The 26499-nt window shown below is 48.1% G+C and overlaps 1 protein-coding gene across 1 annotated transcript in view; it reads right to left on the reverse strand.

Annotated features, from left to right (window-relative positions):
• Nucleotides 1–26499, reverse strand: part of LOC126162932 (serpin B6-like) — a 57017-nt gene that overhangs the window by 18828 nt on the left and 11690 nt on the right. Inside the window, exon 3 of the mRNA XM_049919755.1 lies at nt 22937–23144. Coding sequence (XP_049775712.1) covers nt 22937–23144 — 208 coding nt within the window. The remainder of the gene's footprint in view (nt 1–22936; nt 23145–26499) is intronic.

Consider the following 26499-nt stretch of genomic DNA (forward strand, 5'->3'; position numbering starts at 1 on the left):
AGGCTCTGGATGGCGCTCAGGGAATCGGAGCAGATGACATAAGCAGAATGTCGGTGGCGGCAGATGTAAAGAACAGCCTGGTAGAGGGCAAAGAGCTCAGCTGTGAAGACCGAACAATGGCCATGGAGCCGGTATTTGAAACTTTGTGCCCCGACAATAAAGGAACACCCGACCCCGTCATTGGTCTTAGAGCCATCTGTATAAATGAAAGTCATGTTGATGAACTTCGAACGAAGTTCCAAAAAAACGGGAGTGGTAGACCGAACCGGGGGTAACCTCTTTTGGGAGCGAGCTGAGGTCAAGGTGAACGCGGACCTGAGCCTGGAGCCAAGGTGGCGTGTGGCTCTCGCCCACTCGAAAGGTTGCAGGGAGTGAAAAATTAAGGTGTTGAAGGAGGCGACGAAAGCGAACTCCACGGGGTAGCAGGGCAGAGACATACAACCCGTATTGACGGTCGAGAGAGTCGTCAAAAAAGGAACGATAAGACGGATGGTCGGGCATTGACAGTAGCCGACAGGCATACCGACAAAGCAGTATATCGCGCCGGTAGGTGAGTGGCAATTCGACAGCGTCAGCATGAAGACTCTCTACGGGACTAGTATAAAATGCTCCGATCGCAAGTCGTAAACCCCGATGTTGTATGGAGTTGAGGCGGCGTAAGATGGATGGCCGTGCAGAGGAGTATACGAAGCTCCCATAATCCAGCTTGGAGCGGACGATCGACCGATATAGACGAAGTAGGACGGTTCGATCCGCTCCCCACGACATACCACTGAGAACACGGAGGACATTTAAAGAACGGGTACAACGGGCGGACAAATATGACATGTGGAGACCAGCTAAGTTTCCTGTCAAATGTAAGGCCTAAAAATTTGGTTGTCTCCACGATTGGGAGAGCAACGGGACCGAGTCGTAAGGACGGTGGGAGAAACTCTTTGTAGCGCCAGAAGTTAATACAGACCGTCTTCTCGGCAGAAAAACGGAAGCCATTGGCGACACTCCAGGAGTAAAGACGGTCAAGGGAACGCTGAAGACAGCGCTCCAGGACACGTGTACACTGCGCGCTGCAATAGATGGTAAAATCGTCCACAAAAAGGGAGCCTGATACATCAGCTGGGAGGCAATCCATTATTGGATTGATCGCAATGGCGAAGAGAGCGACGCTCAAAACTGAGCCCTGTGGCACCCCATTCTCCTGGCGAAAGGTGTCGGACAGGACAGAACCCACACGTACCCTGAACTGTCGATCCATTAAAAAGGAACGAATAAAAAGAGGGAGGCGACCGCGATGGCCCCATGTATGCATGGTGCGGAGAATGCCCGCCCTCCAACAGGTGTCGTAAGCCTTCTCCAAATCAAAGAACACAGCCGCGGTCGGGCGCTTCCGCAAGAAGTTATTCATAATGAAGGCCGACAAGGTAACCAGATGGTCAACAGCAGAGCGGCGCCTACGAAATCCACATTGTACATTGGTAAGTAGGCGTCGAGACTCGAGCAGCCAAACCAATCGAGAGTTAACCATTCGCTCCGTCACTTTACAGACACAGCTGGTAAGCGAAATAGGTCGACAACTGGAAGGCAAGTGCTTGTCCTTTCCCGGCTTAGGAATCGGGACAACAATAGACTCGCGCCAGCATGCGGGAACATGTCCCTCAATCCAGATGCGATTGTATGTACGAAGAAGAAAACCTTTACCCGCAGGAGAAAGGTTCTTCAGCATCTGAATATGAATAGAATCAGGCCCTGGAGCGGAGGACCGTGATCGGCCAAGTGCGTTTTCGAGTTCCCGCATGGTGAATGGGGCATTATAACTTTCACGATTCGAGGAGCGGAAGTTAGGTGGCCTAGCCTCCTCTGCCTGTTTGCGGGGGAGGAAGGCAGGGTGGTAATGAGCGGAGCTCGAAACCTCTGCGAAAAAGCGGCCGAAGGCATTGGAGACAGCCTCAGGGGCCACAAGGACGTCATTCGCGACCTTCAAGCCAGAAACTGGTGAGTGGACCTTAGTGCCAGATAGTCGGCGCAGGCTACCCCAGACAACAGAAGGAGTAAAACTGTTGAAGGTGCTTGTGAAAGCAGCCCAGCTGGCTTTCTTGCTGTCTTTGATAATACGACGACACTGAGCACGTAATCGTTTATAATTGATACAATTCGCCACTGTAGGGTGGCGTTTAAATGTGCGTAAAGCACGTCGACGAGCACGTAAAGCGTCTCTACATGCTGCGGTCCACCAGGGGACCGGTACGCGACGTGGAGAAGGAGGGTGAGGGATGGAATATTCAGCAGCAGCGAGAATGACTTCCGTGAGGTGTGCGACCTGACGATCGCAGCTTGTGAAGGTTTGATCCTGAAAGGTCGCCCTGGAAGAGAAGAGCCCCCAGTCTGCCTTGGAGATGGTCCAACTAGAGGAGCACGGAGAGGGGGTGTGCTGCAGGAGATGGATAACACACGGGAAGTGGTCGCTCGAATATGTATCAGAAAGTGCATACCACTCAAACCGGCGTGCAAGTTGGGGAGTACATATAGAGAGGTCTAAATGGGAATAGGTGTGAGATGTGTCCGAAAGAAAAGTAGGGGCGCCAGTATTGAGGCAGACAAGATTGAGCTGGTTGAAAAGGTCTGCTAACAAGGAGCCCCTCGGGCAGGATGCTGGAGAGCCCCAAAGGGGATGGTGGGCATTGAAGTCTCCAGTTAACAAAAATGGTGCAGGTAGCTGAGCAATAAGTTGCATCATGTCTGCCCTGGTAACGGCAGATGACGATGGAGTGTAAACGGTACAAATGGAAAAAGTAAAAGTGGGGAGAGTAATGCGGATGGCAACTGCCTGCAGGCCAGTGTGCAACGTGATGGGATCGTAGTAAATATCATCCCGGACCAGCAACATAACCCCTCCATGAGCTGGGACACCTACCACAGGGGGTAAGTCAAAACGCACAGAGGTGTAGTGTGCCAAGGCAACTTGATCGCATGGGCGTAGCTTCGTTTCCTGGAGGGCTACGACGAGCGGACGGTGCAAGCGGAGCAGCAACTTCAAGTCCTCTCGGTTGGAGCGAATGCTGCGAATATTCCATTGAATAAGTGCCATCGTAAGAAAAGGAAGATGAAAGAAGGGGGTCACCTCGAAGGCCGCTGAGGGCCTGGCTTCGAGCGAGCACTGCCGCCGCTATCAGTAGGCGGACAGTCATCGTCCATTGGGTCTATAGGTTCATCGGCCATCTCGGGAGGATGGCCGGGAGGGGGAGCTTCCTCCGCCGGTGAACGGCCAGATGTACGGCTACCAGCGGTGCGGCCAGGCGAAACGGATGACGGCCTGGGGCGGCAACCGCTGGGTGGCGCAGGAGAAGAAATGCGCCGTGGCGGAGAAGGAGAACTGTGCTTTCTATGAGCCTTTTTGGAAGGACGTTTGGTGGAAGTACCGGTCGAAGGCTGGGAGGTCGAGGGACGGAGGAAGTCTGCACGGGATGGTTCCTTCTTGAAGGACCGTGCATCTGACTTCGGGGTCTTCGTCTTAGCAGAAGCTGATGAAGGGTCTGGTGTCTGTGGGGTGATGGGAGGAAGAGGAGACGTCGACCGCGCGATCTTAGCACTGGCCGAACGGACGACCGTGGTGCTGAAGGTCAGATCGCATGTCTGGGTTGCTACCTCCCTGGTAGTCCGAGGAGAGGCGAGGACAGTACTGTAATTCCCCGCTGGGAGCAGCGCGGGCTTCCTACTAGCAAATAGCTTGCGAGCAGCCGAGGTGGACACTTTCTCTTTGACCCGGATTTCTTGGATACAGCGTTCTTCCTTATAGACAGGACAGTCGCGGGAGGAAGCGGCATGGTCACCCTGACAGTTCACACAACGAGGAGACGTAGGTGGACAGTCACCCTCAAGAGCATCCCTGTCACAAGTGACACATTTAGCCGCATTGGAACAAGACTGGCGAGTGTGATTGAAACGCTGACACTGGTAGCAGCGCGTAGGTGTCGGGACATAGGGGCGAACAGAAATAACCTCGTAGCCCGCCTTGATGCGCGATGGCAGCTTAACACTATCGAAGGTCAAGAAAAGTGTCCGGGTCGGTACAAGGTCATTGTTGACCTTTTTCATGACCCTATGGACAGCCGTCACGCCCTGCTCAGCGAGGAAAGATTGAATCTCCTCGTCAGTCAATCCGTCGAGGGAGCTAGTATAGACTACACCACGAGACGAATTCAAAGTTCAGTGGGCCTCCACCCGGACAGGGAACGTGTACAGGAGTGTGGCCCGAAGCAGTTTTTGTGCCTGAAAAGAGGTACCGTTACGCAACCTGGTACAAGATTTGACAGATCTGGCTATGACATCTACGCCCTTCTGGATAACGAAAGGGTTGACAGAGGAAAAATCCTTTCCGTCCTCAGATCGAGAAACGACGAGGAACTGTGGGGCAGGCGGTAGTACTTTTGTCACTGGTGGCTGGTCACGTTTCCGTTTTTGGGCAGAAGTCGAGAGAGATGGAGTAGAATCCATTGCGGAGGAATCCCCCATGATTGCCAGCGTCTCCGATGGCGCGCTCCTTCCTTGTGGGGACCCTCTCAGAGGGCACTCCCGCCTTAGGTGAATGTTTACACCTCAGGACACACCTCCCGAGAAACAGACGGAGGGACCAATCGGCATGGTCAGAAGGTATCAGCTCAGGCAATCACCCCTCCCCGGGCCTGGCCTTTACCAGTGGGTACGCGTGTGCCTTACATGTCTACCCAGGGCGGGGAATTACGCGTTACCCCGTCACTGGCTACGCGTGCGAACGCGTGGGTCGGCCTTCAGGCACGCACAGGGAGGAAGGAAGAAGAGGAAAAAGAAGAGAGAGAGGGAGAAAGAGGACAGACTGTCTCAAACGCCGAGGCGGAGACCAGAGAAGGCAAGGAGAAGAAGGCAATGAGAAGGCAAGGAGAAGAGGGCAATGAGAAGGCAAGGAGAAGAAGGCAATGAGAAGGCAACGAGAAGAAGGCAACGAGAAGAAGGCAATGAGAAGGCAACGAGAAGAAGGCAATGAGAAGGCAACGAGAAGAAGGCAATGAGAAGGCAAGGAGAAGTCAAGGGAAAGAGTAAGGAAGACAGTGAGGTGAAGAAGAGCAAAGAAAGGAACCAACAAAAGGAAGGAAGAAACGATTAGTGAAAAACCAAAAAGACCACAATTATAGGTCGTGGAACCGTCCGTCTCCGGACGCAGGCGCTAACTACCCCCGTGAGGGGGATGGACTCCTTTTAGTCGCCTCTTACGACAGGCAGGAATACCTCGGGCCTATTCTAATCCCCGGACCTGCAGGGGGTGACGATATATCAGGCGACAGCTGTAGACGGGCGCGTAACGGATTAAAATAGGGGCACTCAATTAAAAGGTGTCTTACCGTCCACAGCTGAGAGCAGTGGGGGAGGATCGCCGCTTAAAAGATGTCGATGGCTAAAAAGACAGTGCCCTATCCGGAGTCTAGTTAAAATTACCTCCTCCCGACGACGCGTTCGGGAGGAAGAGGTCCAAGCACAAGGAAGATCTTTCACGTCCCGCAATTTATTATGGGGAAATGTGCGTGCCATAAAAGAACAACACGACGACATAAAACGCTCCGTAGATCGGCGACGGGAATCGAGTGAATAGCTGGCCGGAGAAAAGAGACTGCAGCCTTGGCCGCAATATCGGCCACCTCATTTCCACAGATACCAACGTGTCCCAGGAGCCAGAGGAACGCCACCGAGACGCCCCCCAGGTGGAGCAAGTGCAGACAGTCCTGAATCCGGTGGACCAGAGGGTGCACAGGGTAAAGAGCTTGGAGACTGAGGAGAGAGCTAAGAGAATCTGAGCAGATAACGTACTGTATCCGCTGATGGCGGCGGATGTAGTGGACAGCCTGGAGAACAGCGTAAAGCTCCGCAGTATAAACCTAACACTGGTCGGGAAGCCGAAAGTGATTTGGGGTGTCGCCAACAATATAGGCACTCCCTACACCTAACGATGTTTTCGAGCCATCGGTGTAAATAAATGTGGCTTCCTTTATTTGTGCACATAGAGCAGCAAATGCGCGACGATAAACAAGTGAAGGGGTACCACCCTTGGGAAATCGACAAAGGTCACGGAGCAGGCAGATCCGGGGACGGAGCCAAGGCGGTGCTGTACCCCAAGTTGTCAAGAAGGTTTTAGGAAAGCTGAAGGAAAGAGAACGGAGCAGTTGACGGAAGCGGACTCCCGGTGGTAGTAGGGAGGAGGGGCGGCCTGCGTACCCTACATCAAAGGAGGCGTCGAAAAATATGTCATGGGCTGGATTAGCAGGCATGGAAGACAGATGGCTAGCATAACGACTCAGAAGGACTGCTCGCCGATTGGATAGCGGAGGTTCAGCAGTCTCAGCATAAAGGCTTTCCACAGGGCTGGTGTAAAAAGCTCCAGACACTAAACGTAATCCACGGTGGTGGATAGAGTCGAGACGCCGAAGAATAGACGGCCGAGCAGAGGAGTAGACTATGCTTCCATAGTCCAATTTCGAGTGCACTAAGGCGCGATAGAAGCGGAGAAGGACCACTCGGTCTGCCCCCCAGGAGGTACCATTCAGGACACGGAGGGTGTTGAGGGATCGCAGACAGCGAGCCGAAAGATAGGAAACGTGGGATGACCAGCACAGTTTTCTGTCAAACATAAGACCCAAGAATTTAGCGACGTCTGGAAACGGAAGGTTGACAGGACCTAGATGTAAGGAGGGCGGAAGAAACTCCTTACGTCGCCAAAAATTGACACAAACGGTCTTACTGGGTGAGAAACGGAAGCCGGTTTCGATGCTCCACGAGTGGAGGCGATCGAGACATCCTTGAAGACGTCGTTCAAGAAGGCTGGTCCGTTGAGAGCTGTAGTAGATCGCAAAATCGTCCACAAAGAGGGAGCCCGAGACATCAGGAAGGAGACAATCCATAATTGGATTGATGGCAATGGCAAAAAGTACAACACTCAGCACGGAGCCCTGGGGTACCCCGTTTTCTTGGGAGAAAGTACGGGAAAGAGTAGTGTTCACCCGCACCCTAAATATGCGCTCTTCCATAAATTCGTGAAGAAAAAGGGGCAGCCGACCTCGAAAGTCCCAAGAGAACAGTGTGCGGAGGATGCCTGTCCCCCAACAGGTATCGTATGCTCTCTCCAGATCAAAAAAATATTGCTACTGTTTGGCGTTTCCGGAGAAAATTGTTCATGATATAAGTGGAGAGAGCAACAAGATGGTCAACTGCAGAACGATGCTTTCGGAATCCGCATTGAGCAGGTGTTAAAAGACTGTGGGATTCCAGCCACCAAGCTAAACGGTAATTCACCATACGCTCCAAAACCTTACAGACACTACTCGTGAGAGAAATGGGGTGATAGCTAGAGGGGAGATGTTTGTCCTTTCCAGGTTTCGGAACAGGAACGACGATAGCTTCCCGCCATCGTCTGGGAAAAGCACTGTCAGTCCAAATTGGATTATAAAGGCGAAGGAGGTAACGCAGACTATGGGTTGATAAATGCAGCAACATTTGGACGTGGACACCATCCGGTCCTGGGGTGGAGGAGCGAGAAGAATAGAGTGCATGGTGGAGTTCCCGCATGGAGAAAACGGTATTGTAGCTTTCGCGATTTTGAGAGGAGAAAGCAAGATGTTGCACTTCCGCTGCACGTTTCTTCGGGAGAAACGTTGGCGGGTAATTTGAAGAGCTCGAAATCTCAGCAAAGTGCTGACCCAATGAGTTAGAAATTGCGACGGGGTCCACTAATGTATCATGCGCGACAGTGAGCCCAGAGACCGGGGAGAAACTAGGCGCGCCTGAGAACCGTCGAAGCCGACTCCAAACTTCCGAGGAGGGAGTGAAGGTGTTAAATGAGCTAATAAAGAATTTCCAGCTTGCCTTCTTGCTATCGCGGATGACACGATGGCATCGCGCACGGAACTGCTTATAGCGGATACAGTTGGCCACAGTAGGATGGTGGCGGAAAACGCGAAGAGCACGTCGCCACTCACGTATTGCGTCACGGCATGCCTCGTTCCACCAAGGAACTGGGGGGCGCCGGGGCAATTCGGAGGTGCGTGGTATTGAACGTTCCGCAGCTGTAAGAATAACGTCTGTAATATGAGTGACCTCATCGTCGACGCTAGGAAAGTGACGGTCATCGAATGTCGCTAGAGACGAAAAAAGTGTCCAATCGGCTTGGGCAAACTTCCAGCGTCGCGGGCGCATATATGGCAGTTGAGGCTGCAGTCTAAGGACACATGGAAAGTGGTCACTCGAGTGTGTCTCATCAAGGGCGAACCATTCGAAGCGCCGAGCTAGCGGAAGAGTACCGAACGCAAGGTCCAAATGAGATAAATTTGTCGTGGAGGCAGACAAAATTGTAGGGACCCCAGTGTTGAGGCAAACTAGATCCGCTTGGTGGAAGACGTCTAGCAATAGAGAGCCTCGTGGACAAGGATGTGGAGATCCCCAAAGCGATTGGTGGGCATTGAAGTCCCCATCCAGCAAATAGGGGGGTGGAAGCTGACCAAGAAGATGAAGGAGATCAGCTCGTGCCATTGGTGTGGACGATGGAATGTATACAGTACAAAGAGAGAACGTGTATCCAGAAAGGGAAAGACGGGCGGCGACAGCTTGGAAGGAAGTGTTTAAGTGGATTGGGTGATAATGGAGAGTATCATGTAGAAGAATCATGAGTCCTCCACGGGCTGGAGTGCCTTCAACAGAGGGGAGATCATATCGGAAGGACTGAAAATGAGGGAGAACAAAGCGGTCATGGGGATGCAGCTTTGTTTCCTGAAGGCAAAAGATGACCGGCGAGTAGGATCGTAAGAGGATAGACAATTCATCCCAATTGGCTCGAATGCCACGGATATTCCAGTGGACAACAGACATAGGGTGAACAGAAAATGGAGGAATGTGACGAAGGTTGCTGTCAACTCAACGACTGCTCAGAGCTTGCGACCGACAGCATGGAATGGCATTCAGCCAAAGGCAGAAGATCCTGATCCATAGGTTGTTCAGGAGCAGCTCCCACCACCAGCGATCGGCTGGTTGATCGGCCACCAGCATTGCGCCTCGGCGACACAGAAGACGGCCGAGGGCGATTTCCGCCGGGTGGTGCTGTAGATAGGACATGCCTTGGCGGAGGAGGAGATGAACTGGGTTTCTTTGTAGCCTTCTTGGAAATATGATGTTTAGATGAAGGAGGAACCGATGGTTGGGAAGTTGGGGTACATAAAAAATCTTCACGAGTATGCTCTTTTTTCGAAGTCTTGGTGTCTGACTTTTGGGCTCGAGATTTAGTAGAACCCGATGAAGGGTGAGCCATAGAGTGGGCAGGCGAAAGGGGTGAGGTTGAACGGGCGATCTTTGCTCTGGCCGATCTGACGATCGTGGCACTAAAGGTGAGGTCGCAAGTCTGCGTGGCTGCCTCCTTTGTTGGCCGAGGAGAAGCAAGGACAGTGCTGTATTTTCCTGTCTGAGGCACGGTGGGTTGTCGACTGGCGAATAATTTTCCAGCAGCAAAGGTCGACACCTTTTCCTTCACTCTGATTTCCTGGATGAGCTTTTCGTCCTTAAAAACGGGGTAATCTCGAGAGGAAGCAGCGTGGTCATCCATACAGTTGATGCAGCGAGGGGCTGGAGGTGGACAAGCACCCTCATGGGCATCCTTGCCACACGTAACACATTTGGCCGGATTGGAACAGGACTGGCTGGTGTGATTGAACCGCTGACACCGATAGCAACGCGTAGGGTTTGGGACGTAAGGGCGAACGGAAATTCTCATAGCCTGCTTTGATTTTCGATGGGAGTTGAACTTTGTCAAATGTCAAGAAGACAGTGCGGGTTGGAATGATGTTTGTGTCAACCCGTTTCATAACTCTATGAACATCCGTTACGCCCTGGTCAGACAGGTAGTGCTGAATTTCTTCATCAGACAATCCATCGAGGGAGCGTGTATATACGACTCCACGCGATGAATTTAAAGTGCGGTGCGCTTCAACCCGGACAGGGAAGGTGTAGAGCAGTGAAGTACGCAGCAATTTTTGTGCCTGGAGGGCACTGACTGTTTCTAACAACAAGGTGCTATTCCGTAATCGGGAACAAGACTTTACAGGACCTGCAATTGCGTCGACACCTTTCTGAATAATGAAAGGGTTGACCGTGGAGAAGTCGTGACCTTCGTCAGACCGAGAAACAACAAGGAACTGTGGCAAAGATGGAAGAACTGTTTGTGGCTGAGACTCAGTGAACTTACGCTTGTGAGCAGACATAGTGGAAGGTGAGGAAACCATTGTGTAAGAATCCCCCATGATTACCGGCGTCTCCGATGGCGCGCTCCTCCCTTGTGGGGGCCCTCTCTGAGGGCACACCCGCCTTAGGTGATTATTCACACCTCAGGTCACACCTCCCGACAAACGGACGGAGGGACCAATCGGCACTTTCGGAAGGTATCAGCTCGGGTAATCACCCCTCCCTGGTCCTGGCCATTACCAGGGGGTACGTACGTGTCCTACCTGTCTACCTGGGGCGGGGAATTACGCGTTACCCCGTCACCGGCTACGCAAAAAAAATGCGTGGGTCGGCTTTCAGACACGCACAGGGAGGAAGAAAGATAAAGGGAAAGGAAAGAAGAGAGGGCTCAAACGCCGCAGCGGAGAAAAGGTAAGGAGAAGAGGTAAGGAAAAGAGAAGGACGAAGTAAGGAAGAAGACATACAAGCAAAGAAGGCAAGGAATGCGTTACATTTACGAGCGTCCGTCTCCGGACGTAGGCACAAACCATACTCCCAGATGGGGAGAAAGGGAAGGAAAGAGCCAGAGGTGAGGTGAGGAGGGGCGAAGATCGGGGATGGGGAAGGATGCGGAAAGGGAAGGTATGCAGCCCGGAAAGGAAGGAAGGCCACATTAGCTCGGGGTCCCGTGCTTGCTACGCACGTATCCACGAAAGAGTTGTGGACCCCCTGTGGGAGGAGGCGGGAGGAGGCGGGAGGAGGCGGGAGGAGGCGGGAGGAGGCGGGAGGAGGCGGGAGGAGGCGGGAGGAGGCGGGAGGAGGCGGGAGGAGGCGGGAGGAGGCGGGAGGAGGCGGGAGGAGGCGGGAGGAGGCGGGAGGAGGCGGGAGGAGGCGGGAGGAGGCGGGAGGAGGCGGGAGGAGGCGGGAGGAGGCGGGAGGAGGCGGGAGGAGGCGGGAGGAGGCGGGAGGAGGCGGGAGGAGGCGGGAGGAGGCGGGAGGAGGCGGGAGGAGGCGGGAGGAGGCGGGAGGAGGCGGGAGGAGGCGGGAGGAGGCGGGAGGAGGCGGGAGGAGGCGGGAGGAGGCGGGAGGAGGCGGGAGGAGGCGGGAGGAGGCGGGAGGAGGCGGGAGGAGGCGGGAGGAGGCGGGAGGAGGCGGGAGGAGGCGGGTGCTCGGTTCAGCGCTGAGGTCGTGATATGGCGAGTAACTTTTAGCTGGCCTGGGGAACTGCTGGTATAGGCGCAGTTGTGCACTACTGGCCATTAAAATTGCTACACCAAGAAGAAACGCCGATGATAAACGGGTATTCATTGGACAAATATATTATACTAGAACTGACATCTGATTATATTTTCATGCCATTTTGGTGCATAGATCCTGAGAAATCAGTACCCAGAACAACCATCTCTGGCCGCAATAACGGCCTTGATACGCCTGGGCATTGAGTCAAACAGAGCTTGGATGGCGTGTACAGGTACAGCTGCCCTCGCAGCTTCAACACGATACCACAGTTCATCAAGAGTAGTGACTGGCGTATTGTGACAAGCCAGTTGCTCGGCCATCGTTGACCAGACGTTTTCAGTTGGTGAGAGATCTGGAGAATGTGCTGGCCAGGGCAGCAGTCGAACATTTTCTGTATCCAGTAAGGACCGTACAGGACCTGCAACATCCGGTCGTTCATTATCCTGCTGAAATGTAGGGTTTCGCAGGGACTGAATGAAGGGTACAGCCACGGGTCGTAACACATCTGAAATGTAGCGTCCACTGTTCAAAGTGCCGTCAATGCGAACAAGAGGTGACAGACGTGTAACCAATGGTACCCCATACCACCACGCCGGGTGATACGCCAGTATGGTGATGACGAATACACGCTTCCAATGTGCGTTCACCGCGATGTCACCAGACACGGATGCGACCATCATTATGTTGTAAACAGAACCTGGATTCATCCGAAATACATGACGTTTCGCCATTGATGCACCCAGGTTCGTCGTTGAGTACACAATCGCAGGCACTCCTGTCTGTGATGCAGCATCAAGGGTAACCGCAGCCATGGTCTCCGAGCTGATGGTCCATGCTGCTGCAAACGACGTCGAACTGTTCGTGCAGATGGTTGTTGTCTTGCGAACGTCCCCATCTGTTGACTCAGGGATCGAGATGTGGCTGCACGATCAATTACAGCCATGCAGATAAGATATCTATCATCTCGACTGCTAGTGATACGAGGCCGTTGGGATCCAGCACGGCGTTCCGTATTACCTCCTGAGCCCACCGATTCCATATTCTGCTAACAGTCATTGGATCTCGACCGACGCGAGCAGCAATGTCGCGATACGATAAACCGCTATCGCGATAGGCTACAATCCGACCTGTATCAAAGTCGGAACGTGATGGTACGCATTTCTCCTCCTTACACGAGGCATCACAACGACGTTTCACCAGGCAACGCCTGTCAACAGCTGTTTGTGTATGAGAAACCGGTTGGAAACGTTCCTCATGTCAGCACGTAGTAGGTGTCGCCACCGGCGCCAACCTTGTGTGAATGCTCTGAAAACTAATTATTTGCATATCACTGCATCTTCTTCCTGTCGGTTAAATTTCGTGTCTGTAGCACGTCATCTTCGTGGTGTAGCAATTTTAATTGCCAGTAGTGTATGTAGTCTATGAGATTAGGAGAAGGTTACTGGTCTGCCGCAGGGCGGTTTGAGTCAGACAGGACGGCTACAGGCCGGTATGGCTGTTTTTTCTCTCTTTTTTGGGATGGTCAGCTGTCCGCTGGACTGTATGCAGTCGAGCTGAATGATGGAGCGCAGAGCTCAGGGCAGGGATGGAGGGCAAGCAACGAGGTGCAGCGCTTTTCCTTGGTGGATAGACGACTGCGTGAATTCTAGAGGGGTGGCCGCGAAATGAGCTGAGATGGAGTGAGGAGCTTTGTGACCTGAAATACAGAAACTGATCGATTTCGGATCACAGCAACGAGACGAACAAATTGACAATATAACCATTTTTGTAACATCAACAGTTAAAAAGTTATTAATGATCAGTACTATTATTATTACTTATAAACATTTTAATAACTGAATTATCCATCACGTAATTTACACTTGTGACACACCAAATGAAAGCGTATGATGCTAGCAACTACATGAACGAATCACTTTTCTAATGAAACCAATATACAAATGTTATAACCACGATTAAGTTTTACATAAATAGTGCCGTAACTACGAAATCCTCCACATATACACAATTTCTGTTGTGAGCATGAGTATCTCTCTTCATAATAAAACATTCAATGAACATTTATTCATATTCAAGAGATGTAAGGAAGTGTGAGTGTTCTTACTAGAGCGCCGGATGTGGCCGAACCAAAGAAGATAGAATATAGGGACACGCTCCTACGCCGAGAAAGTTTAGCCTCCTTCCGCCATGTTTCTGAGTCTTGGTGAAGTTTCCTATTGCATTGCTGCTCTTCGATCTCACTTAAAACAGTAATAAACCTTTCGACTGTTTTGCTGCGGTGTAGGTGACCGACAATGCAAAAATCAAAATCAAGTTTTCAACTGTCTGAAGATGAATATTCATCCATTAACGTTTGAAAGTACACACTCAGAACTGATTGTCAGTTCAACACATTAACCTCAACAGGGTAGGTTTAACATATGGTTTGAACGGAGGAATAAATTTCTGAAAGTCACACATATGGCGGGCCGGTTTCAACTGATGTCTATAATCGGCAATGACGACGCCATCTCCCCTATATTCTACCTCCTTGGGTCAAACAATACGAAAGTACTGTAATAATGCATATATTTATTACATTTCCTTCTTGTTTATTTGTAGTGACTACTTTAGTAATTGTTTTTGCAATCCGATCCACCTTGAGCAAATATTTTTTCTTCTTATTATACCCAGACATGTTTCTATGAAGTTACAACGCCATAAAGTCCATAATGATGCTGTAACTTCACGAAACGTATGTACGTACGAGTAGAAAAAAAATGTCTATCAAGGCGGATCATATCCAAAATCTAATTTATCGGTAACGCAAAAACGGACAGGAGTGGTATCTCAAGATGAATATTCTTTAACAGTGTTTATAATCAGAGACGACACACTTTTTCTCCATTTTGATAGTCGTCTAGACTCTTCGGTTCACTTGAGGAATCTACAGTGTGTTTCAAAAATGACCGGTATATTTGAAACGGCAGTAAAAACTAAACGAGCAGCGATAGAAATACACCGTTTGTTGCAATATGCTTGGGACAACAGTACATTTTCAGGCAGACAAACTTTCGAAATTACAGTAGTTACAATTGTCAACAACAGATGGCGCTGCGGTCTGGGAAACTATAGTACGATATTTTCCACATATCCACCATGTGTAGCAATAATATGGCGTAGTCTCTGAATGAAATTACCCGAAACCTTTGACAACGTATCTGGCGGAATGGCTTCACATGCACATGAGATGTACTGCTTCAGCTGTTCAATTGTTTCTGGATTCTGGCGGTACACCTGGTCTTTCAAGTGTCCGCACAGAAAGAAGTCACAGGGGTTCATGTCTGGCGAATAGGGAGGCCAATCCACGCCGCCTCCTGTATGTTTCGGATAGCCCAAAGCAATCACACGATCATCGAAATATTCATTCAGGAAATTAAAGACGTCGGCCGTGCGATGTGGCCGGGCACCATCTTGCATAAACCACGAGGTGTTCGCAGTGTCGTCTAAGGCAGTTTGTACAGCCACAAATTCACGAAGAATGTCCAGATAGCGTGATGCAGTAATCGTTTCGGATCTGAAAAATGGGCCAATGATTCCTTTGGAAGAAATGGCGGCCCAGACCAGTACTTTTTGAGGATGCAGGGGCGATGGGACTGCAACATGGGGCTTTTCGGTTCCCCATATGCGCCAGTTCTGTTTATTGACGAAGCCGTCCAGGTAAAAATAAGCTTCGTCAGTAAACCAAATGCTGCCCACATGCATATCGCCGTCATCAATCCTGTGCACTATATCGTTAGCGAATGTCTCTCGCGCAGTAATGGTAGCGGCGCTGAGGGGTTGCCGCGTTTGAATTTTGTATGGATAGAGGTGTAAACTCTGGCGCATGAGACGATACGTGGACGTTGGCGTCATTTGGACCGCAGCTGCAACACGGCGAACGGAAACCCGAGGCCGCTATTGGATCACCTGCTGCACTAACTGCGCGTTGCCCTCTGTGGTTGCCGTACGCGGTCGCCCTACCTTTCGAGCATGTTCATCCGTCACGTTCCCAGTCCGTTGTAATTTTTCAAACAGATCCTTTATTGTATCGCTTTTCGGTCCTTTGGTTACATTAAACCTTCGTTGAAAACTTCGTCTTGTTGCAACAACACTGTGTTCTAGGCGGTGGAATTCCAACACCAGAAAAATCCTCTGTTCTAAGGAATAAACCATGTTGTCTACAGCACACTTGCACGTTGTGAACAGCACACGCTTACAGCAGAAAGACGACGTACACAATGGCGCACCCACAGACTGCGTTGTCTTCTATATCTTTCACATCACTTGCAGCGCCATCTGTTGTTGAAAATTGTAATTACTGTAATTTCGAAAGTTTGTCCGCCTGAAAATGTACTGTTGTCCCAAGCATATTGCAACAAACGGTGTATTTCTATCGCTGCTCGTTTAGTTTTTATTGCCGTTTCAAATATACCGGTCATTTTTGAAACACCCTGTATTATAATCGCTATACTGCGCTGTGTGCTAGATACGTCGTATGATACTGATTCTATCGTTATAGTGGTTTCTGCTCAATAGATTGTTACGCCCTTAGGGAATTAAAAGCTTGATAATTTTCTGCGCCGTTATATTGCATACTGTACTTTGTCACTGTCCGCATTCGTCGATAGATTCGCATAAATCCCAATCGCATTAAAGGAGATTCGATTGATCGAAGGCTCTCCAACAGGGGTGAGTATTTTGACATTTTTAAGATGCTGGAAATCACGCCCCCTAAGGTGAAATGACTGGAAGCTGGTGCCAAGAAACTCCCGAGAGTAATGCAGCAGAGATACAGAAGTTCTATCCTCTCCTCCAGTGTTTTTCTTCATTGAACCGGACTTGAGCCAGTGAGACTCACTTGACCTGTTAGAAAACATGCCGAGTCCTGTGCCAAGAGGCGGGAAATGAAGAAAGGTAGTGGGCCTATTAATAGTCAACAGTTCAAACCTACGTAGTGGATTACTTTGGAACAAAAGATCACTGACGTTTGTACTCCAAGGGCATACTGTGGTTATTCAAGAGACTGACAGAAGATTGAGATGACCGGAAGTTCACACGTAGTTTCGTCGACGCTCACAATTTACAACAATGTCCACAGGACTGTCTGTGGCTCCCAGACCTTAGCCGACTTTTGAACCATGAAAATTCAGTGACGAACAAGGCTGTGACTTCCAGGATTTCTGCCATAGAATCGAAAATATTAAAAATCTAAGAAAAATGTGTGTGCACCCTACACAGCCAACTTCCTTGGGTAGCTGGTTCTAATGTGTAGTCTATTATTTATAAAAATTAAGGTTATTCGATGGAGTATTGTGTGGTTTCCCACCAGTGTTGCTACTACTACTCCTCCTCCTCCTCCTCCCTCGTCATTATCAGTTCTACATATAGTGTAGTCTTTGACTGAAACTTATTGAGCTGCAGCCATATTCTCGATATTGCTGCGAAGACTACGGGACCAACGGCGACTGAAGAGAGTCGTTCAACGGGACAGAAGTGCAACCCTTCCGCAAATTACTGCGGATTTCAATGCGGGGCCACCACAAGGCTCAACGTGCGAATCATTCAACGAAACATCATCGATATGGGCTTTTGGAGCCGAAGGCCCAATCTTGCACCCTTGGTGACTCCACGGCACAAAGCTTTACTGCTCGCCTGGGCCCGTCAGCACCGACATTGGACTGTTCATGACTGGAAACATGTTGCTTGTTCGGACGAGTCTCGTTTCAAATTGTATCGAAAGGATGGAGTGTACGGGTATGGAGACTACTTCTTGAATCCATGGACGCTGCATGCAGCAGCGGACTGTTCAAGCTGTTGGAGGCTCCGTAATGGTGTGGGGCGTGCGCATCTGGAGTGATACGAGACGCCCGTTACGTCCAGATGCGACTTGGACACGTGTCACGTATATAAGCGTCCTATCTCATCACCTGCATCCATTCATGTCCATTGTGCATTCCGACGGACTTGGGCAATTCCAGTAGGACAGTGTTGTACCCCACACGTACAGAACTGCTACAGAGTGTCTCCATCAACACTCTTCTGAGTTTAAACACTTCCACTTGGCCACCAAACTCACCAGAGATGAACATTACTGAGCATACCTGGGACGCCTTGCAACGCTCTGTTCAGAAGAGATCTCCACCCCGTCGTACTCTAACGGGTTTATGGACAGCCCTGTAGGATTCAAGGCGTCAATTCCTTCCAGCGCTACTTCGGGCGAGTCTAGTCCAGGCACGTCGTGTCGCGGCACTTCTACGTGCTCGCTGGGGCCCCAGTCGATGTTAGGCAAGTGTACCAGTGTCTTTGGCTCTTCAGTGTATGTAGGTTTGGTACGAGCTCGTCGCCGAAGTGGTGCCCACTTTTAAGACTTGGACCTGGCCATTTACTGTTATTACTCTGTGATTCTGTGACGACGGCTGTACGTTTCTTCCATTTCGTACTTATTCTATCGAATTACGTGCTACGTTGCACAGTTTGAGGTCCGAATATCAATGAAACCCCGAACTTGGCAGCCTGTGGTTCTAAGTCAAGTTAGGGTGCGGAATCGCATCTCCAAAACTTGCTCTTTCGTCATTTAACAACTGCTGTCTATGTATATAGACCCCAGGATTTCTTAGTTTATTGGTAGTATTTGAGTTTCCTGCCACTAATTATGTGCTATTGACGGGTGGATTAACAGGTTCTTGGCGTATCTTACGTATTATACTGAATGACTCTCAGAACCTTCAAATTCAGGTAAAGCTCTTGGTCCAGGCGGCGGCGGTGGGATTTGTTCTAATTTCTGGAAGTCAGTATTGTTCAGTTATGTTAATATATGCCGACTACAAGAAAATATCTAACAGCCTAAGAGTATGTTGCATTGTTTAGGTCATTCTCAACCTCTTGAAAGCTCCACATGTTTTGAGAGGCTATTTTATTCTCTCTCTTCTTAAATAGGGAAACACTGCAGTCTTTTTCCGTGCCTCCGTGCCTCCGAAATCACTCCGTAACTACCGCAGTCGCTACCTGGCTGTTTTCTACCAGTTCTTTGGGACTTTTAATCACGTTCGATGCCTCGGATAAGAGAAGGAAGAATTTTATCGGATGTGTAATGAAGCATCGACTGTGTATCTGGCTGTTTATCCCTGTTCTATGGTACTATTAATTATGTTTGACGCCCCTGTCTTGATCAGCAAGGCTTTTCATTAGGTACGCTCAGTCATGGTGCAGTATTTTCTGAGTTGAAATTTATACCCCTTCACCACCCCCTTGAAAATAAATGTGTCCTGTGCTCCGTAGTCCAATCGATTTTTGACTTCCTTGCGTTATTTTTAATTTATTCGTTTATTATTGTCTTTAATAGCAATTTATACTTTTAACAGTTTGTAATTTCCTTAGATTGTGTGATAATGTCCGGAACAGGCGAAACGCATCACATGTAAAGATTAAACAAACCTCTCTTGTGCAACCAAGACTGTTTTTTTCTGTATCTAAACTGCTTTGAAGTGTTTTCCTCCTCTACCACGACTAAGTGTGAGACACGTGGTGAGTCACTCTTACGTGACTAACGGACAATTTTTTATGAGAGTCTGTTCGGAGTTAACGCGCGGCAGCCGTCATACTGAAGATCTCATTCAGTACGATCCCATATTGTCACCTTTTTAAGGGGGCAGGGGGAGGGAAAGAGGACTATCCCCTCCCCCTACCCCAAACACACACACACACACACACACACACACACACACACACACACACACACACACACGTGTTCAGAATTAAGTAAAATTTTGTTTTTGTTTCGTTGTCAGACAGATATATGCAAAGAGTAGTGGGCACAACAGTTATTGTTACCCCATTAACATACATTCAAAAAACATGCAACTGAGAAACTTTCTGCCAACGTAAATTAAAATAGCGGTGTTGTTGTCTTCAGTCCTCAGACTGCTTTGATGCAGCTCTCCATGCTACTCTATCCTGTGCAAGCTTCTTCGTCTCCCAGTACTTACTGCAACCTACATCCTTCTGAATCTGCTTAGTTTATTCATCTCTTGGTCTCCCTCTACGATTTTTACCCTCCACGCTGCCCTCCAATGCTAAATTTGTGATCCCTTGATACCTCAGAACATGTCCTACCAGCCGGTCCCTTCTTCTTGTCAAGTTGTGCCACAAACTCCTCTTCTCCCCAGTTCTATCCAATACATCCTCATTAGTTATGTGATCTACCCATCTAATCTTCAGCATTCATCTGTAGCACCACGTTTCGAAAGCTTCTATTCTCTTCTTGTCCAAACTATTTATTGTCCACGTTTCACTTCCATACATGGCTACACTCCATACAAATACTTTCAGAAACGACTTCCTGACTCTTAAATCTGTACTCGATGTTAACAAATTTCTCTTCTTCAGAAACGCTTTCCTTACCATTGCCAGTCTACATTTTATATCCTCTCTACTTCGACCATCAGTTATTTTGCTCCCCAAATAGCAAAACTCCTTTACTAATTTAAGCGTCTCATTTCCTAATCTAATTCCCTCAGCATCACCCGACTTAATTCGACTACATTCCATTATCCTCGTTTTGCTTTTGTTGATGTTCATCTTATATCCTCCTTTCAAGACACTGTCCACTCCGTTCAACTGCTCTTCCAAGTCCTTTGCTCTGTCTGACAGAATTACAATGTCATCGGCAAACCTTAAAGTTTTTATTTCTTCTCCATAGATTTTAATTCCTACTCCGAATTCTTCTTTTGTTTCCTTTACTGCTTGCTCAATATACAGATTGAATAACATCGGGGACAGGCTACAACCCTGTCTCACTCCCTTCCCAACCGCTGCTTCCCTTTCATGCCCCTCGACTCTTATAACTGTCATCTCGTTTCTGTAAAAATTGTAAATAGCCTTTCGCTCCCTGTATTTTACCTCTGCCACCTTTAGAATTTGAAAGAGTATTTCAGTCAACATTGTCAAAAGCTTTCTCTAAGTCCACAAATGCTAGAAATGTAGGTTTGCCTTTCCTTAATCTATTTTCTAAGATAAGTCGTAGGGTCAGTATTTCCTCACGTGTTCCAACATTTCTGTGGAATCCAAACTGATCTTCGCTGAGGTCGGCTTCTACCAGTTTTTCCAATAGTCTGTAAAGAATTCGCGTTAGTATTTTGCAGCTGTGACTTATTAAACTGATAGTTCGGTATTTTTCACATCTGTCAACACCTGCTTTCTTTGGGATCGGAATTATATTTTTCTTGAAGTCTGAGGGAATTTAGCCTGTCTCATACATCTTGCTCACCAGATGGTAGAGCTTTGTCAGGACTGGCTCTCCTAAGGCCGTCAGTAGTTCCAATGGAACGTTGTCTACTCCCGAGGCCTTTTTTCGACTCAGGTCTTTCAGTGCTCTGTCAAACTCTTCACGCAGTATTTTATCTCCCATTTATCTTCATCTACATCCTCTTCCATTTCCATAATATTGTCCTCAAGTACATTGCTCTTGTATAGACCTTCTATATACTACTTGCACTTTTCTGCTTTCCCTTCTTTTCTTAGAACTGGGTTTCCATCTGAGCTCTTGATATTCATGCAAGTGGTTCTCTTTTCTCCAAAGGTCTCTTTAATTTTCCTGTAGGCAGTATCTATCTTACCCCTAGTGAGATAAGCCTCTACATCCTTACATTTGTCCTGTAGCCATCCCTACTTAGCCATTTTGCACTTCCTGTCGATCTCATTTTTGTGACGTTTGTATTCCCTTTTGCCTGCTTCATTTACTGCGTTTTTATATTTCCTCCTTTCATCAAATTCAATATTTCTTCTGTTACCCAAGGATTTCTACTAGCCCTCGTCTTTTTACCTACTTGATCCTCTGCTGCCTTCACTACTTCATCCCTCAGAGCTACCCATTCTTCTTCTACTGCATTTCTTTCCCCCATTCCTGTCATTTGTTCCCTTATGCTCTCCCTGAAACTCCGTACAACCTCTGGTTTAGTCAGTTTATCCGGGTCCCATCTCCGTAAATTCCCACCTTTTTGCAGTTTCTTCAGTTTTAATCTACATTTCATAACCAGTAGATTGTGGTCAGAGTCCACATCTGCCCCTTGAAATGTCTTACAATTCAAAACCTGGTTCCTAAATCTCTGTCTTACCATTATATAACCTATTTGATACCTTCTAGTATCTTCCATGTATACAACCTTCTTTTATGATTCTTGAACCAAGTGTTAGCTATAAATAGCGGTAGCCGTTATGTACCTTAGTTGGATTATTAATTTGATGTGACATCACATCGTTTAAACTGATGGGGGCGAGGGTTATCTTTAAACAGAGTGTACAGAGACGCCAGGCGTCACTTGAGAGAGAGCTAATGTTGTGGTAGATCACTTAGACCAGGAATTCTTTTAATTTCTCTGAGTGCCAACGAAATGTAGGTTGGCAGTTGTGCATAAGCATGTCGGGTATCAGTCGTCAGCGTCTTTCATGAGTCGTTTGAAGAATAAATACTGAAGTACGAAGACGTATTTTGATTTATCAATATTTACATTGTTCACAGCCCAAGTGAACCTGGAATCAACGACGACCATTAAGTTAGAGACATTACACCAATTAAACACAGAAGTTGGATTCGCGGCACGCTACGTTGATGAGGAATTGTACTTCATAGTACTCCGAGCATAGAAAATGCCACAAATTCCAATACTTTTCAACAGTTTAGGACCTAAATAGAGTATGTGGAAACGTAATGTGGTTTATGAAACCAATTTCCAACATATCTGGATGGATGACAATCACCGAATGCCTATCACATAAGTGCAATGATGTCTGAAATGTATCTGAATCCGAGTATATTGTCAGCGGTAGACATCATCACAGTAATATTTGGCAATTAGTTGAAGTTGCATCCTAAAGAAATATAAATATTTTACGAAGGAGGCAGCTTTAGTAATTCTCGATAACAATCACTTGGGTGTTACTTTATTTTTGGTGTGTTAAGAAATCGAAAGAGATTGAATTAGGACAAGCGATACAGAAGATCCATCGAAAACTATCGCGTTCAGAAACAGATTCACTTCTACTGCCAGATTGCGCCACGCCACTCAAGGAGCACACGCCGAAATAGTGGTAAGTCTCACGAATACGTTTACTTGCAAAATTTCTTAGTGTCAAGCAACACACTTATTTCTACATACATATCGTGAAATGATCATGACGGGAAAAGAATTAAAGTTTAACTTACATAACTGCTTACTTATGTATGTTGTCGCTCATCATTCGCAAACGCACTGTCAAGTGATAAACAATAGTAGTAAGAAAACTACCATCTGCCATGCATCGTAAGGCCTCATGTGGGTTAAAAGAATGCAACTGGGAACCATAGTAACGTAGTTATGGTGTTAAGATGAGAGCATCCATTAATACAGTAAAAGAAAACTGGAAATCTATCAGCTTCATGCTTAGTGCGAATGGTAACTAGACTAGCAAAATTGCTTACCTGGAGGGATTATACTTTTTATCTTCTGATTAGTCTTATTTTCTACCCAGTCATTTATTATTTTCCGTGCCGCTTCCTCTTGTGAAAAATCCACTACTTCTGCTCCAGCCTTGAATTTAATAGCGGAATCGTTGAATTCTTCCTTAATGTTAAAATCATTCTTAATAAATATCCTGTTTGCTACGTTAAGCAGCACGTCGTTACTTTCCTGAAATATTAAAACACAAAAAAAAACCAACATTACAATGTATTTCATACTCATTTCTCAGGACACGTCTGACTTGTCAGTCATAATGAAATTTGGTTAAGAAAAATTCAGATATTTATTTTAGCTCAATAGACGAAGCGCGTCCGAGGACGAAGCGTCTCATCTTTCCTTGTATACACTGCCAGAAAAAAAAGAAAGGAAATGGACACTCAAGAGTGAGACCATGTTATTGACAAGGGTTGTGACAGGCAGTTTATCTTTTAGGCGTATATGATAATTTCGGATCAAATGGGCCACACGTCACAATAAAAGGTGCCCAAACAGTGGAATCATCACACACTGTATCCCCTCTGGCGGCAATACACGCGTGCATTCTCAAAGGCACATGATGGTGAAGGTACTCGTACAGAACGGCATCCCGCGATAGACTGTCCCAGCCGCCTTGCAGTTTGTGTTGAGACTTGGCAATTGTTCTGTACACCATGTCCCATGCGCGTTCAATTGGTTACAGGGTTGGTGATGTTTTTGGACAGGGCAGTTGCTTTACACCATGAAAGCACGTTGCGTCGCTGGCAGCCTTATGTGGACGTGAACTGTCCTGATGAGACTGTGCACGTGTGACATGCTTATGGAAAGCTGGGTCTGCCAGCGGGTCGTGCTCGAATAGGCAAATGGTAAGGCGACCGCTCGCGATAACCTGATAATCCGGGTTGTGTGTGACGTAGGGAACAATTCGCGCCAAAGTCTTATCTCCACCCCGTCCCTCTTTTCCACTCGCGGATCGCACGAGGGAAAAACGACTGTCTGAACGCCTCAGTAAGAGCTTTAATGTCCCTTATCTTTGAATGGTCATCATTGCGCGATTTGAAAGTTGGTGGTAATAATATATGCTCTACATCCTCGGCGAAGATATGATTTCGGAATTTAGTGAGCAGCCGCTTCCGTTTCGCGCGTCTTCTATCTGCAAGTGTGTCCCACTTCAAACTTTCAATGAGATTTGTAACGCTCTCGCAATGGCTAAATGTACCAGTCACGAATATTGCCGCTCTTCTTTCGACGTTCTCTATGCCTTGAAACAGACCCAACTCGTAAAACAATTTCCTTTGTTGAAGGAATGCGTCACTTCAAGCTTCTACCAATAGCCCGCAATCTACAGTTCTCGCCTTGCCCGATACTTGTGTAATCGGTTCATTCCATTTGAGATCATTGCTAATAGTCGCGCCCAGATACTTGACGGATGTTACCGCTTCCAAAGACTGGGCATTTAATTTGTGCTCTTAACATTAAGGGGGATTTTCGCCTTGTTATATCAGAAGGTTACACTTACTAATATTGAGAGATAACTGCCAGACATTACACCAAACATTTATTTTCTGCAAATCCTCACTTATTTGTTCACAAATTTCGTCTGATACTACTTTCCTGTAGACTACAGCATCATTGGCATACAGTTTAATGCCGCTGTCAATACCATCAACCAGATCGTTTATGTAAATCGTAAAAAGGAGCGGACCTGTTACGCTGCCCTGGGGCACACCTAAATTTACGCTTGTGTCTGTTGAAGTCACCCCATTCAGGACGACATACTGCTATCTGTCTGCTAGAAAACTTTCTATCCAACCGCATATGTCATCGGATAGACCGTAAGCGCACACTTTTTGGAGCAAGTGAGAGTGTGGAACTGAGTCCAACAGCCTTCGAAAGTCGAGAAATATGGCATCAACCTGGGAGCCAGTATCTAGAACCTGTTGTATAACATGCACAAAGAGGGCCAGCTGTGTCTCGCATGACCGCTGTTTCCTAAAACCATGCTGGTTTCTGCAGATGAGCTTCTCAGGGTCTAGAAAGGTCATTATGTCTGAACACAAAATATGTTCCACGGTTCTACAGCAAATCGACGTCAGTGAAATTGGCCGATAATTATATGCATCCGATTTTCCACCCTTTTTATAGATTGCTATGACCTGGGCCTTCTTCCAGTCCCGTGGAACTTTCCGCTTTTCCAATGATCTCTGATAGATGATGGATAGGAATGGTGCTATAATTGTAGCATAGTCAACATATAACCTTACGGGGATACCGTCTGGGCCAGATGTCTTACCGGCGTCTAAGGGTCTTAACTGTTTTACAATCCCAGGTACACTAACCACTATGTCAGCGATCCTTGCGTTTGTTCGATAACTGAAAGGGGGAATGCTGCTGCAGTCCTCTACCGTAAACGAGTTTTTTAAAGCTAGGTTTAGAATTTCGGCCTTTCGTTTATCATCATCAGTTACATTACCCCTTCCTATCAGCAAGAGAAGGTATTGAATTATTTGTAGATTTTGCGCACGACCAAAATTTTTTTGGGTTATTTTTAGAATCTGCATATAAAATATTGCTTTCGAATTAAAGGATCTCTCATTGTGGATGACATCGGAAGTTCACTGAGGCTTTTTGCATATGATGCTGTGGCATATCGAGAGGTTGTAACAACTGAAAATTTTACTGAAATGCAGGACGATCTGCAGCGAATCGACGCATGGTGCAGGGAATGGCAGTTCAATCTCAGTGTAGACAAGGGTAAAGTGCTGCGAATACACAGAAAGATAGATCCCTTATCATTTAGCTACAAAATAGCAGGTCAGCAACTGGAAGCAGTCAATTCCATAAACTATCTGGGAGTGCGCATTAGGAGTGATTTAAAATGGAATGATCTTATAAAGTTGATCGTCGGTAAAGCAGATGCCAGACAGATTCATTGGAAGAATCCTAAGGAAATGCAATCCGAAAACAAAGGAAGTAGGTTACAGTACGCTTGTTCGCCCACTGCTTTAATACTGCTCAACAGTGTAGGATCCGTACCAGATAGGGTGGAGAGGGAGAGGGAGAGGGAGAGGGAGAGGGAGAGGGAGAGGGAGAGGGAGAGGGAGAGGGAGAGGGAGAGGGAGAGGGAGAGGGAGAGGGAGAGGGAGAGGGAGAGGGAGAGGGAGAGGGAGAGGGAGAGGGAGAGGGAGAGGGAGAGGGAGAGGGAGAGGGAGAGGGAGAGGGAGAGGGAGAGGGAGAGGGAGAGGGAGAGGGAGAGGGAGAGGGAGAGGGAGAGGGAGAGGGAGAGGGAGAGGGAGAGGGAGAGGGAGAGGGAGAGGGAGAGGGAGAGGGAGAGGAGAGGGAGAGGGAGAGGGAGAGGGAGAGGGAGAGGGAGAGGGAGAGGGAGAGGGAGAGGGAGAGGGAGAGGGAGAGGGAGAGGGAGAGGGAGAGGGAGAGGGAGAGGGAGAGGGAGAGGGAGAGGGAGAGGGAGAGGGAGAGGGAGAGGGAGAGGGAGAGGGAGAGGGAGAGGGAGAGGGAGAGGGAGAGGGAGAGGGAGAGGGAGAGGGAG

Source organism: Schistocerca cancellata, chromosome 2 (genome assembly GCF_023864275.1).
Source record: "Schistocerca cancellata isolate TAMUIC-IGC-003103 chromosome 2, iqSchCanc2.1, whole genome shotgun sequence".
NCBI classification, from domain to species: Eukaryota; Metazoa; Arthropoda; class Insecta; order Orthoptera; family Acrididae; genus Schistocerca; species Schistocerca cancellata.